At 42.8% G+C, this 15,730-nt stretch overlaps 1 protein-coding gene across 1 annotated transcript in view; it reads right to left on the bottom strand.

Moving 5' to 3' along the window:
- Window positions 1-2,084: 2,084 nt before the first annotated feature.
- Window positions 2,085-15,730, bottom strand: part of GAS6 (growth arrest specific 6) — a gene marked incomplete at its 5' end in the record, with an annotated part of 63,167 nt that continues 49,521 nt past the window's right edge. The window contains 4 exons of the mRNA XM_019529616.1: window positions 2,085-2,664; window positions 9,529-9,757; window positions 10,616-10,788; window positions 13,181-13,349. Coding sequence (XP_019385161.1) covers window positions 2,513-2,664; window positions 9,529-9,757; window positions 10,616-10,788; window positions 13,181-13,349 — 723 coding nt within the window. The remainder of the gene's footprint in view (window positions 2,665-9,528; window positions 9,758-10,615; window positions 10,789-13,180; window positions 13,350-15,730) is intronic.

Genomic DNA, 15,730 nt, shown 5'->3' with positions numbered 1-15,730 from the left:
TTTTGCCAGGATGGGCTGGAACCTGCGATCTGGCCGTGGGCTGTAAGTCTTTGCCTCCCAGAGTGGCCAACTGTCACTGCAGATTTCTGACCCTTCTGCAATGGGGGAAGTGCTGATATGGCAAAGCAGCAGGCCTCACAGCAGAGGTGAGCACGGTGGGCATGATGTCACAGCACTCTGCTACTCATCACCCATGCCAGATCAGACCTTCAAGGGCTGACTCTGGGTTAGCTGATACTTTCTCTGTCACTGGTCTGACACTTCTGGTCCCACTGCTTCGCCCTAGTCTCTTTTGTTCAAGGAATTAAACCTAGATGTTACTTTATCTGGCAGCTAGAGAAGTAGTTTCTACTTTCCTGTTCAAACGAATTCCTGACTGGCAAGCATTTGGAATATTCTTCCTATTTTTCCATGCTTTCCTTGGGGAAAGTTCCTGCTGGATAGCTTGATCACAAGTGCTGGCAATGTACACCATTATTAGGTTCATCTGTCATCTCTCTAACTTTGACCAAATAAAACCCTGAATGCAATTGCTCAATACATTCTTAAAAAAAAAATCAAAATTAGATCATCTCCATATTGGCCTTTAGAATCTCCACAAATAACTTTATGTACAAATAGATCCAATTGTTTTAGTAACATAAAACTTTTAAATCTAAAGGAATCTGTAGAAATTATGTATAAAACTCCTAACAAAAAAATAAAAATAAAACACAAGCATCTCCAGCATGCCACTCACTCCAAAATATTATCCACACAAAGTGTCTGAATTCTAACCACAGAAAATATGGGATTCTGTTTGCTCTAATTTTGGTACAAAGTGGGCACGTCTACATGTGCCCCTGATTGTACATTTGGTATTTTAACAGTCCTGGTACTTATTTAATGGTCCCAGCAGCTCATGGTTATTTTTAGACACTATGTTGCTACAGCGATGTAGCTCATTGCTACTGTGCAGTAGCATCAGTGTCACAGTTTGTGCCTGCCAATGCTGTATCACCGTAGCTCATTGCTACAGTGATGTGGTGTCTCGCATGTAGATGCACCCCGTAAGGGCTAAGTGCCATAATGGTTCTAAGCATCTCCTGAGAAGTGCAGATCATCTTCAAGTATCATGGACTGCACCATCTTACAAGGTGATCAGCACATTGCAGATGTCAGCCCCATGTTATTAATACCCTCTGAAATCAGGCCTTTGCTGCTACTATCAAAGATTTGCTCAGAGATGGTTTCCAAAAGTGAGAAAGATAGCATGACCTGCTTCAGCACAGTGCAGGCAAAGTCAACCCTGTCTATCCTGAAGAACCTTTGCTGGTACTGGAAGAATTAAAAACACCTTGCTACATCTTGTAGTGAACAAACCTGTCCACATTCTCAGCCCTACTGCCATTCAGCCTGAGTAGCTGGTACAATCCCACACCTCAGTGCTCCCCATTAAACTCAGTGAGCCAACCTAAAAATAAGCAGCAAAAGTATCATCACTGAACAATATTCCCCATCCTTGCCATCTCTCATTGCTTGCCTCATTAATAACCAGGGCCCCGGTGTTCTCCAATTTAAAAAAATCCCCAATTTTGGGTTTAAAAAAAAGTAACCCTAAATCCACGTTTCCATGATTAAAATGAAGCACCACTACATATACATCTATATATTAGTGGTGTTTCATTTAAAACACAGAAATATGTGGATTTTGGGGAACTTTTTTTTTAACTGAAAATTGAGGGGGTTTTTAAATCAGAAGAAAACAGGATCCCTGCTAATAATTGAGACAAAGTGATTCTAGCTCTAAATGATGCAGACTTTCTTTTTAATTGTGTCTTGCTGGGCCAGTTTTTCCTTTAACTTTTAAATTCTGCACTGACCAATGCTTTTTTTAACGGTTGTGACTAAGCCCATTGTCTCTGAAAGGCATGTTACCAAAAAAGGAAACAAAACTAACCCGTGGAGAAGTTTTACACATTTTTAGAAGTCAAATACCATTCCTTGACATACAAATAAAAAAAAAGGGTATTAGATTTGCAAATCAGCCACGGTCTGAAGCAACAGTTCCAAAGTATACTAAACAAAGCATAACCTCAATAGAATTAAGTTAAAAAGTTTTATGTAAATATTTTATTTATTCATGTTTTGTAAATCAGAAAGCAGTGCTTGGTAATAAAAAATAATACAGAACTATAGTTTTTTCTTCCAGTTCATGCACATGTATTTACCAGGTTTTCCAGGTTACAGACACCTGTCTTTTAACATAATGTTCACCTTAAGCATAATTTGTAGCTTTGGATTATTAATATTAGTCTTCTGAACTATTTACAAATATATTACAAACTTTAAACCTCAAAGCAAAGAAATATCTCAATTAACAATCTGACATGAGGATCAGTAGCTCCTACAGAACTTCAGTGTTTAAGAGAAACTATACACACAGTGCGGGAAGTCTGAATAATTTATATCTTTAAAAAAAAGAAAAGCATTGAAAGTTTTTTGAAGATAAGACTCTGCATTGCAGTAGTACCTACTGACCAACCGCAACTGGAGGACAAGAATGTGATGTGATGTCACTGTGCTTGTAAAGAGCCTCGTCTAAGTCCAGTGCCTTATTATTCATTTTCACAGTCATGCAGCCATGGAAGAAAGCGGTGACTGGAGTTGAAGTGACAGGAACCGCTACATAAAAGGGAAGGAAGATATCCTGTAATGTCTCGCTTCGAGTAAATACCATTCCTACCATGTCTGGGTCACCCCCTACTCTGAAAAATTCAAATGCATCCATATTTCCTCTCTCCCATTCTGGAATCTGTACTTCTTTTTCAGTCTTTTTTTCCCCAAAGGGGGCCTCAAGTTTGCTTGTTTTTTCATATACAAAACAGAAGCCTCAAGTTAGATCATCCTGGTGTAGGTCCAGTCATTTCAGCAGAGATACGCTGATTTACACATACCTGTGGACTTAGACCCATACTTCAAACATGAAACACCCACTGCTTTTCTATTTCACCATTTCATAGATTTCATAGTCATTAGGGCTGGAAGGGACCTCGCAAGATCATCAGGTCCAGCCCCCTGCCCAAGAGGCAGGAAGTCAGTTGGGGTCAGAAGACCCCAGCAAGATAAGCATCAAAGCGTATTTCCTCCTCCCAGTCTCTTGCTATTTGGATGTTTGTAAATGTGGCACTGCATTTGTGAATTCTTGCTCTCTAAGGTATTTGCTGAAAATGTGTTATGAACAAGGATAACACAGCGGGAGTGGCAGCATGGAGTTGTGCCCCTCACTGCTGCTGGACACGTTGCCACAGCAGTCTAGGTCTCACAGCAGCATCACTGAGCTTTGCTGCCCTTCTCTGCCCTGTTGTGCCAAGTCTCACCCACCAGGCCCCAGAGGCTGCTGGAGGGAAGGGCAGCAGGGCAGGGAGCCCAAGCCTGCAGCGGGCACCCCACACTCACCCCATGCACAAATCTGGGGGACACAAGCCTCCCATGTCCCTGCAGGAGTGCACGCAGTGTTGGGGAGCCAGCCCCATGCCAGCCCCTAGACGAGCTGCCCACGGCCCCATCCTGCTCCCCGCTCAGGCCCTGCAGCCATGCTTTCCAGCACCACGCTCCAAACCCCACACACCACCCAAGCCACCCACGCCTCTCACTATGGAGGCCTCAATCTCCCCCCTGTGGGGAGCTGCTCTCCAGGCTGCCTGGCAGCCATGGGCGTGTGTACACGCACACATACACATGGCACCCTCCTCCCTGACAGCTCCTTGTAGGCTGGATCTCTACCAGCCTGTAAGGGGAAACCCACCACTTCCTGCTTTTTTCTTCTTTAAAGGAGAAAATCCAGGTTTTACCACATTTTTCCATTGCAAATGAGAAACCTGGATCCCTGGTTATGAAGGGCCTCGTGACAGGCAGGTCCAGCCTGAATGCAGTACCTACCTCTCACTCTGTTTTGAATATTTATTGTTCTTTGATTATGCAATGCAACTGTGCACAGAAGTTAAGGACATTCTTCAGAAAGGTACTGAAGGGAATGAACTGAATTAATGAGGCTTTAATGTTCCCTATGGTAACACACTGTTTGCAGCCCTCTAATCACAGCTTTGTTAGCCATGGAAGGAGGGGGAGGGAAACACCTTTTTTTAATGCCCATAAATATCCATGTAAATATTGAATTAGGAAGAGACAAAAATTTAACAAGTATCAGCACCTGAAATAAATTGATATTACTCACGTTGATAACCTAGTCACTTTAAATAGCAATTAAAAAAACATTCAATAAACGTCACATGAAAAGTTAAAGAAAGAAGTGTTCACCTTGATGCCCTAAAGGACACTAGTTTATCTGCACTTTAAAGCTAGACTAAACAAGTTGGTTGTGCAAGCGAGTGATTTCATCTGACAAGGGTGGAGGAAACAGGGCAAATCTCTTTTCTCTGTATCAAAGAATGTAGGTTTAGGTCTAGAGAGTTCTCTCTCAACATAGGTAACAGATGTCCTCATGATCCATATGCCATGTGGAAGTGCGTTTATAGAAAGTGTAGGCATGGCAAAAGCAGATTACCTGAAGGGTGCAAAGACTTCTAAGATGTTACGTAAACTTCATTGCATTGTCTTTACACCTCAGCAAACCTATCAGTGTATCTGAATTCTCATTTCGCATCAGAATGGATGCACATCAGAAAAATTTTAAGAATCTAAAATATTCAGAATCTCATGTAAGCATTTTGGTCTGTATGCTGGATAGAAACAGGATAAATCTGGTTGCATAACATTTCTGGGAATACAGAATACAGCAAAATATACAGGAGAATCAGCTTTATTGAACATTATTATAGTCAATATAATTTTTTAATCCTTTTCCCCTTAGAACCCTAGCTTTTTCCTCCATACCTGTAACATTAATAGTACATATATAGTACTGGACGTATGACTTCAGATTATTAAAGGTAAATCCAGACAATTCAAACGTAAGGATTCTAGTCAATGGACCCAACAAAACAGACACACTTGCAGAAGTTCTTGTTGATAAGCAGATCAGCTCATAAAAATGAAAGGAGTCACTTAATTTTGATGAGCTACTCAAAGTCAATCCAATGTGCAATATAGCTACAAAAGTCAAAGTAGACAAAGTTGACACAGCGCAATTTTAAGAGACTTCTGCCAAAATGGATTCTTTACCATAATGATCTTGGCTTAACTAAAAAGGAGATCTCCAAGAATTTCCATCTTGTGCAACTACCCTTCAAACTGTTCAGCGCTATTAAAATGATACCATTTAAATACAAATATCAAGTGCTTCTGATGCTACAAAGCTCTATTAAGAGAAGAGGCATTTGTGCTAGTGCACAGTATGCAATATAGAGAGTGTTCTTCTGCAAAGAAAGAAAAACATTCCACATGTTATGATGTTGAGCTTCTTTATGAGCTTCCACAGACTAAAGACCACTGAGTGCATGGTCTGGAAATCCATGAAATAGAAAAAAGCAGAGATGTCACTCACATAGTGTGAAAAGAGACCTCGTTTCCAGTGTTGATAACACACTGGTACATTAGAGTTGGTACAAAATTTCCAAATTTGGAGTACAACATTCATAGCAATTTTGATTGAGAACTCCCCCAGTGCCTGTGCACCCCTTGGCCCCCCAACACTCCTAATGTTTCAGTGAGCTAAACAGCTAGTCAAAATTTCCAAGTTTCCAGGAAAACTGAAGGGAGGATGAGAGGATTCCCCTTTGGTGGGGGAAGCAGGAAAACTGTCTCAGCCTCACGTTTATATCCTATTTTCCCCCACCCAAAGTTTTGACTAGCCACAGCAAATATAAAAACTAAGGCTGCGTGAAGCTTCGGTTGCTGATTCGATTCAAAAGGAGATTTGGCCCAATTCAGCAGCCAAATCTCCAAATCGAATCAGAAGACCAAGTAAAAGGTCCAAATCGATTTGAAGCCTCCAAACTGATTCAGAAAAAAATCAGAGATTCGGGCAGTCCCTGCTCACTGCCACAGGGAGCTGGACCTGGGCTCTGTGCTGGTAAGTAGGAGAAGGGGGGGGTGGAGGAGTGGACTATGGGGGGACCCCCGCCAGGCCCCATCCCCTGCCTGCTCCCCCATCCCCCTTGAGCACCCCCCGCCTGCTCTCCCAGTCCTGTCAATGGCTGCCTTACCTGGCCCCAGCATCCCGACACAACAACAACAAAAAAAGCCCTGCACTCGCTGGCTGGTGCAGCAGCCGTCGGGGTCTCTGGGGGCTCAGGGCAGAGCCCCCCCATGCAGCGTGGGACGGTGGGGATTGCCCCCCCCACAACCTGGAAGGAGCTGGTGAGTGCTGGGCTTTTTTTTAAGTGCCGGGACATGGGCTGGGTGGGGCAACCACTGAAGGGACAGGGAAAGCAGACAGGGGATGGGGCCTGTTTGATTCAGCCAAATTGATTCGGGACAGTGATTTGAATCACCAAATAGAATCACTGTCCCCCGAATCAGCTGAATCCAAATCCGAGGCAAATACTAGCTGCTTCACGCAGGCCTAGTAAATAATGCAATAAAAACTTAATAAAAGTACACTATGCTCAGTACTAATAGATAACAATATGCTGCTCTAGAGAGCTACAGAATAAACATTTATTTTTGAATTACAGCAGGCATGTGTCAGAGGGCACATCTACAGATGTATTAATGCACTGTGGTTACTGTGCATTAAGTTTAGTACCTGTAATAACAGGTACTAAGGGTGCAGTAACTGGCACTACTGCACAGTAGCACCAGTGTGTGCCTTTTAAGTGACATTAATGTGCAGTAAACTAATTCTAGCACACATTAGTGCAATAGCACAGCCGTGATGCACCCAGAGACTTTCTAACTATTCTGGAAGCATCCCTATGCTCTCTTGCATTCATAGGAAGAGAGAAGAGAGGTACCTCTTTCTTGACAACAGCAGGCAGGGATTTCTATGCGGCACTCCCAAAATACTAGGCTTGGCAACCGGCCTGTGTCCTTGTCAATACATGAGAGTTGAAAAAAGCATTGGCCCCATCTTCTGGTGTAGCTAGTCTGAGGCATAAATGTGTGTGCAACATGAGCTCTGGAAGAGTCCATATTGGTTGTTCTAGGAGCAGCAGAAAGTGCACAGCATCACCACATACTATCCCAGCAGCTGTGCTGTTCTGGTTTGATTACTCAAGCACCTACATAAGGCCAGCACTGCTCCAACTTCTTCTTCCCTACCAGGTGTGGCTTAGAACAAGTAAAGGCAGGATTCTGCCTTGCTGTTTGTAATGCACGTAGCAGGTACTATTATACAGAGAGACAACTGCTTCCTTATTTGCATTCCCCATAAGAGGGATGGTAAACCAGTTCAGCTAGAATGAGAAACAACCCACAACTCAGTCAGGAAAACCTTGCTCAGTCAGGTTTTGAACAGAGAAGCAAAGTGACCTCCCTCAAAGGACCCTGTGGTTTTCTTGTAAAACCTACGCAGTCCAAAAGTTGTTGCAGCCTTTTTGATGCACTTTGGCTGGTAACTTCACACACACAGCACTTGGTCTGTTCTCTGTTAGAACTCACCAGCAGAAAAGCTTCAGAACCAGTGCGCTGATTCCCTGAAACTAGGCAATCTAAGGCAGCATACACATATTCAAATGATCTGAAAGAATTCTTCTGGGTTTGTTCTCCTGGTAGAAAAATGTACCTGGAGGCCCTGGGATGCTGGAAGACTGCTGTGAGTACAGACGTTCGTTCTCACAGGAAAAACTCTCCTGATCATCATTTAACCCTGGTTATTCCCAGGCTATTTTTCTCCTGGAGCAGCCATTTTTGTTCTGGGAGAAAAGTCCTGAACATCTTACACTTATGATTTCTCCTGGGGGAGCAGCAACTCTCCCACATGGAACTGAATGTCTGTACATGGCCTAAGAAACGTGAGATCACCATCAGTGTGTCACCCACATGACAGACAGACATGAGTATCATTGGTCTATGTGGAACTACAAGTCAGCCTACAAGGCTGTGGAGACAAAGGGACTGAGATCCTCAAAAATTCTGGTGACACATTCTAGTGTTTTTGGCTAGATCCAAAAAGGAAATGTTTATATGGTTCAAGGCAATGCTGTGCTTAGACATAAGCTTACTGCACCCACTAGCTCCCAAATCAAAAGTAATGTAGCCAACTCTGCTGAGTGCTAGAGCATACTGGGGCACACACAACACCACACTACTTCTGGTTTAGGAGTTAGCATGTGGGGAGCAAGCAAGGTGCATGTCTAGGTATTGCACTGCTTTGCCTCAGAGACAAACTCAGAGGTGAGTAGACGCTACAGTGCTTAAGTGCTGTGGTTCCAAAGTGTGAGATGCCTGGCTCCCATAAGCACAACCCTGAGTTAGGTACCCAGTCTCCCTACACAATGCATAAGAATATGCAGTAGAACCCAGATACTTTGCAGGGTTAAGGTCCTTACAATCTACAGTAGTGGTTCATAGCCTTTTTAGACTCAAGGTATCCCCCCATAACTTTTGTAAATTGAATGGCACCCCACTAGATAAAACAATTTATTTATTACAGTGTTTACCTCCTTGCAGAGGGGCCAGGCAGTAGGGGCAGAACAGGGCAGTGCCCAGGCAGGAAGAAGCCTGAGCCTGAGGCTGCACTTATCTCTTCACATATCTCCTCATAACTTGCAAGATTTCACATCCCAAAGTGCCCCAGCAACCCAGTTAAGAATCACTGCCCTACAAAAATAAAAGCTCGTGAAAGCTCAGCAAATAGCCATGAGTGTGGGTTGATGAGCTCCCACTGACTGGAGAAGCAGTGCTCTTTGAAGTAAGGCCCTGAACTGGTCAGCCTACTATGAACCAAGCAGGCTGAAGCCACTGAATGCCAACAATCTGGGTTGTACTGAATTAGTTATTCGGTGGAACAAGGACTGGAAACCAGGTCTCCCCTCTCAAAAGCCATGTTTTGTGTTCACTCTTTTGCTTAGGCCAACAAATAATTATTCTAGGTGAAGAGCAACAGCTCCAACAGGCCTGGTGGTTAAAGTGCTCTCCTAACAGTTGTGAAATGTAGGCTTCAATTGTGTCAGGAGAAGAGGGAATTGAACCCAAGTCTTCTAGGTCCTAAGCTAAGAAAGTCCTGGCTAAACATTCTAGACACTGAGCTATTGGATAAAAAAAGCAGACAGCCCTTCCACCTGGTAATTCAGTGCTCAGTGAGTTTGAGGTACTAATTTCCACATATTTTGTCAGGCTTACAGCAGCCCTATTCTCAGCTCCCTTTGGAGGGGTCACTCCCATCTGCTGACTGAAGAATCCCTGAGATTCCTATTTGTTTTGTTCTTTCCTTTCTTCCATGGGGGTTGGGAAAGTCATTCAAAGAAGACTACACATCAAAAACCCAAACAGATCAATGTCACATGCCCACCTTGCACAAGATTCACTCAGGCAGAAACGGAAAGCATGACCCCAAGCTCTAATGAACATGCTGACTGCCCTCCTGACCACACACTCTTATTTTCATTAGAACCTGCATTTCACATTACAGGACTGGATAGTCACCTGGCAGTCCTCCCACGTATGTCTTCACAGATGACTGCAGATAGCTCTCCAAGACAGTCAGACTGTCCTCTAGCTGGGAATGGCTGAATTCACTCTCTCCTGCAATCCCATCCACAGCAAATGACAGTTGATACTTATTGATGGAGACATCCACCAAGTGCTCCTTGTCATCACATACATTTATTGCCAGTCTGGACACAACTGTTGTCTCCATGGCCAAGATGATGAACTGAGGAGAAGAAGACTGCAATGAGTAAAGGCACACACAAAAGCTAAAACATGATTTATACTTTTCTAGGTTCAAATTAATCCTTTCTGTGGGCCTTTATAGGAAGGTTTTCATCATCATATTAGTATTTCTGAAGGTCACACTCTGAGCATGCACAACTTTTGCCTTGTTTTCCAACAGGGGTCTGATTCTCATTTATCCTAAGATGACTTTAAATCACCTTGACTGTTTAAAAGGAACCCTAAAGGGAGCATATCTTTAACATTTGCACTGCTGAAAGAAGAAAGAAGTCAGCTCGCTGACTCTGGTGGAATTACTCCTACTTTATGCAAACAAGATAGCAAAATCTAGTCCTATGTCATAAATATAACTGATTACATTGTATATATTTCACTAGAAGCGTTCCTGGCATTTTGCAGATGCCCTGGAATTACACCTAGGTCACTTCCTTGATGACACAGCAGCCATGGGGTTATACTGTTACTACTGAAATGAAAAGGTCAGGCTCAAACTCAACTGAGAATTCAGTTGCTTTGTCAACAGAAATCTACAGTTTAATTGAGACAGACAAGCACGATAAAATGGGACAGTGGCTCAGACTGAAAAGGTTGTACAGATATTGTCTGTGTGACGTTATTCCCAGCAATACAGTGTCTTTTACAAAGGCCAAACTTGCAAAGAGTGCTATCCTGCCCTTAAATGTACACCTACAAAAAGCAGAATTCCCACGATAACCAGGCACTTGTTTTGTGTCCAAAATTGCAAACTGGTGAGTTCAAATGACTGCACAGAATGAATGGCAGGCATACACTTGGGGATTCTTTTGTGTTTACACTGGAAGATGCTTAAAGTTTGTACCTGTTGTTTAAGTTTCTTTGTGGAGTGATAGTCAATCAGTGCCAATGATAAAGGGACTGATTCTTCTGCACTAACCAAAGCAAAAAGCACACCAGTGTCTGTTGCTGGCCGAATTATGGCATTTACTTGTATTTTCCAATTCCGTTCAGTTTCATTTCCAGCAGGTGGTTGCACTACAGACAAAAAGACACATGTCAAAAAATAGAATGAGTGCTCAACAACTGGCAGATGAGGTGATTCTCGTCTCAAAGACAGAATGGATAGCTGAGCTTATGGACAGCTTGCTGTATTCCTTTTAGTCAGAGGAAAAATCAAAAGTGTCTGAACACAAAAAGGAAAAAAGTAAGAGCTCTGCCTTATTACTCTCCACAGAGAAAGCTGCAGCTTTTCAGAATGCCAAAAGTCAGGGTTGAGCTTTTTAATCGAGAAGAAAGATTCAGTTGCCAAGGACTGTCAATCCATTACATTATTAGAGCTCCTATGAGACAGGGCATGCAATTTTATATCCAACTTCAATATCACACAATGATTGAAGGATTTGCTTCCAAATCTGACCCAGAAGAAACAGATCACTTTCACAAAAGTATCAAAACTAAACTGAAGGGCTATAAACAGCACACATTGAACATTACCTAATCACCAGCCAATCAAAGGTTTTTGAATGTTCTGAAGTGCTTCTAGTTCACAAGTTTTGTCTCCCGATGACTACAAAAGCAGATTTTGTTGCCATCTTTCCTACTAATGCAGCACCTTTAGAGATCAAAAATTATATTGGCTACAAAGAAAATGCCAACTTTGTTTTCCTGACCTGCCTGAGCAATGCCATAAATAATTCTGCTTTACTGCAGCTGTAAACAGGATAAATTACTTCTTTATGTAGTTTGCTGCTATTAAAGCAGAAACAAAGTTAACCGTTTATTATAAAATAATATAAATATATAAGTGCTGAGGATACATCTCAGTTGGAAGGTTTCTCTCATTGATATTTCCAATACCAGGCTCGATTTTGTAGCTCTTGCACCTAACTAAACAGGATGACTGTCACCTGATAAGATGTTCTCTAATTTACAAAAGCAGAGGAAAATCCACATAATGCTGCACAGAAGGTTTAAGAAGAAGAGAATGTGTACACAAGACTAAAATAGACCACTGGCATTTATAAAGATTTCAAAACCTGACAAAGCTGATTACATGGATAAACAGAAGACTCTAGAACAAAGACTAAACTATCCTTCAAACTGCTAAATTAATAGACCGAAGAATGGGCTGGAACAAGTTAATACAAAATGCAGGCCAAATTTTGCCCACCTTATGGTGCTGTTCACACTATCACTTATCACCAACAAAGCAACCATATTCAAATGCCATAAATATCATTTAGGTCCAAGATAAAATTGGGTATTTCATGTTAGGTACTGAAAATGTTCTGCTTGCTATAATCTCAACATGCTAAACACAAAAATGTGTATCAGAGAAGCCACAATGGAAATAGTAGTGAAGAGGATTATGCATTAAAGATGAAATGCATTGTCAAATGCACTCAGAGGGAACTTAAACCAGAGTTTCCCATATGATGTTGGGTATTATCCAGTGTAATTTAGAACTTCCTTTCCATGAGCTAGGGTTGTTGGTTATAGCCATGTTGGTCTAAGGACATGGGAAAACAAGGTTCTTTGGGTAGATGTGATATCTTTTATTAGATCAACAAAATAGTTGGAAAATTGTTCTTTGCAAGCTTCCGGGCACAAATACCTTTCTTCAGGCATAGAGAGAGTTTGCTGGTGAACTGTGTGCTCTCTTGGGTAAAATAGGAGCCAATATAAAAAATGCAGGTCTGGGAAAATGCAAATGTGTGGCAGTAAGGATCAGAGGGACAATAGGTGTGAGACAGGTGTGGGGTACAGGGGAAAGGGGGAATGTTGAACTGGTGATAGAAGAATGTAGCTGGTAAAATGCAGACAGGTTCCCTGGGGTTATCAGATGGCAGGGAGGTTATAATATGGCATATTATAACTTCCCCCCCAAACCTGTCTCACGCCTATTGTCTCCCATCCCTCTGATCCTCACTGCCACGTATTTGCATTTTCTCAGACCTGCATTTTGCATATTGGCTTCTATTCTACTCAAGACAGCATACAATTCACCACCAGACTCTCTCTGTGCCTGAAAGCTTGCGAAGAACAATTTTTCCAACTATTCTGTTGGTCTAATAAAAGATATCACATCTACCCAAAGAAGCCTGTCTGCCTATTTCCATGAACTACAAATTCAGCTGTTCATTTGCTCTCTACAGCTGCTAGACTTCTTAACTGGGGAAAGGCTTTTTTCAACCACTTTACTTTTTCAGCACACAGCTAATGATTTTCCCTCCCCATGTAAGTAATTTCAGTAAACAGATCTTTAAAAAAAAAAGGCAACATACAAAACAGAATAAACAAAATGAAAACCACTCATCCTTCCTTGACAATATGGGAATACATATATTTTTTAAATTGTTAGTTCTGTAAAAATAAAAGTATGGAGATCAGAGCATGACAGTAACTTAAAAACACAAGGAACACTTACTGTAACTAAAATTAAATAGAGCAAAACCACTGCCCAGGTAGAAGGATCCTCGTCCTGCCACTGAAAAGCACTGCATCTTCTTATTCATCTTTATTGTTTCTTGGATAGTAGTATCCTCACCATTCAACCAGTTCCATCCCCGTATACAGCCATCCAGCCGAGGGTTTATCTAGTAAGATAATGAAATACTTCAGCCTTGAACTCTTATTCCATTACAAGAGAAAATCAGGTGCATAGAGGAGCCCACAAGATAAAGCAATGTTATCATGTCAATCAGGCAGAAAATAATCCTCAGATCATAGGAAAGTAGGGCTGGAAGGAACCTCATGGGGTCATCTAGTCCAGCCACCTGCTCAAGGCAGAATCGTCTCTGATTAAACCATCCCAGCCAAGGGTCTGTCTAACCTGCTCTTGAAAACTTCCAGGGATGGAGATTCACAACTTATTTAGGTAGCCTGATTCAATGCTTGACCACCCTAATAGTCAAACATCTTGTCCTGTTACCAATGTGCAATCTCATTAAAGCAGGCTAAGGCCCAAATCCTACAATGGCACCCACAGAAACAGACATCTGTGCCCAAAAACAGCTCCCCTGAATTCACTGAATCTTAATGCATTGCAGAGGTCTGGCTTATACAGGCCTAAATCCACCATGCTGACTTTGATATCCATTTCTACAGGCTGACAAGTTCACTGGTTGGATCATTATGCTCAAAGAGTTCATCCTACAGGCTGGGAAGTTAATTTCTTTGGACTCATAATGCATAATTCCAAGTGAACCACCTCATGAATAAATGGCCTGCATCCTCAGTTAATTTGGGATAATAAGTGTCACAGTCAGGATAAAAACTCCAATCTCCTGACAACACTACATTCTAGCTTAATATATTCAGACTAGTTATCACACTGAGGCCATGTCTACACGTTGCCATGCATTAATACTTCCTTTTGGAATTACTAAAGCACAGTGCAGTACAGGTAGTTACTGCATGGTACACACTGCACATGGTTAGATTTCGCCATTACGGTGCTATAGCGGTGCGCTTTACCAGGGAAGTGTGCTACTGTGGTGATGTAGCTGCCAATCATGTGTAGACCCACATGATCGCTACATTACCATAGGACACCATACAGCAATGTAGTGCATCGCGACATCACCACAGGGCAACATGTAGCCCTACCCTGAAAGACTTATTTGCTAGGGACAGAAGTTACACATAAACCAATTTAAGTCAACAGAAACTCATTTAAACCTGCAACAGAACAGAAGCTCAGTGCACATAAACCAATTTAAAAATAGCTAAAACTGGTTTAAGATAAACCTGGTTGAACAAAGTATCAGATTTCACTGAGTTCAGTCAAACTGGTTTATGAAACTTCTGCCCCAGACCCCTTCCTGTTCAAGTGAAATAACAGACCCCCAGCATGTTTTCCACCCATGGGCTGTGATGTCTGCTCCATCAAAGAAGGGTTGAGGGAGAGAGGAAGCCGGGACTACCCCTCCTCCCCCAGGCAAACCCCAACTGGGGTCTGGGGCCAGGGAGCGGGGTTAAACCCACCTTCCCCTGAGTACAGAACTGCCCTGCTGCTAAACTTACTAAAACTTATTTCTGGCTGTGACTGTAGATTACAAATCCCAGAGGCACCTAGAAGCAGAAAGAGGAAGTGATGAGCAACCCTGCAGAGTCCTGCTGCTGTGATTCTGGACTGCAAATACCAGAGACCTCAGGGGCAGCAGGAAGAGGAAGAAAACACACAGCCCATGCAGCTACATGCCAGAGAGGCATACTCTAGTGCCCCTGGCTTATGGCCTGAGCCACTGCAGGCATGTGGCTGCATTTCCCGAGTCAAACGTAAATGTGTCTAGCTGTTTCTCAGTTGAATCTCTGCAGCTTCGACTAACCTGCAAAGAGTGAATCAATTTAGCCTCGGGCTTTTTGGCTGTCTGTATTTAGCTACTGTGGAGACAAAAGTCCTCCTGACATGGCTGTATTCAAAGTTGTGGAGCCATAGGGTTGTCACTTTATTTAAAAGTAATAAGCCGAACTCTTGTTGCCAGGGGCCTGCTCTATCTTTGGTGGGGGATCAAAAAAAGACGCTAAACCAGAGGCATAACAATGCAGCTCTCGGATTCTGGGCAAAAGTGGCAATAGCTATTTTTGTGTTGTCTTTCATCCCCATCCTCTCCCCACCCCCTTGGCTATACAATGGGATTGAGCATAGGTATTTGAACATAGTTTCATAGTTTGTAGGGTCAGAAGGGACCTGAGCAGATCATCGAGTCCAGCCCCCTGCCATGGCAGGAAAGAGTACTGGGGTCAAATGACCCCAGCAAGGTGTACATCTAGCCTCCTCTTAAAGACCCCCAGGGTAGGAGCCAGCACCACTTCACTTGGAAGTCGGATCCAGATCCTAGCCGCCCTGACCATGAAGTAGCGCCTCCTGATATTTAGCCTAAATCTACACTCTGCCAGCTTGTGACCATTATTCCTGGTCACTCCTGGTAGTGCATGGGGGAACAGGGACTTCCCCAGTGCCTGCTGGTCCCCT

This window comes from Crocodylus porosus, unplaced genomic scaffold (genome assembly GCF_001723895.1).
Source record: "Crocodylus porosus isolate Cpor-Errol unplaced genomic scaffold, CroPor_comp1, whole genome shotgun sequence".
Classification (NCBI taxonomy): Eukaryota; Metazoa; Chordata; order Crocodylia; family Crocodylidae; genus Crocodylus; species Crocodylus porosus.
The sequence above is the reverse complement of the archived record's forward strand: the minus strand, read 5'-3'. Positions and strand labels throughout refer to the sequence as shown.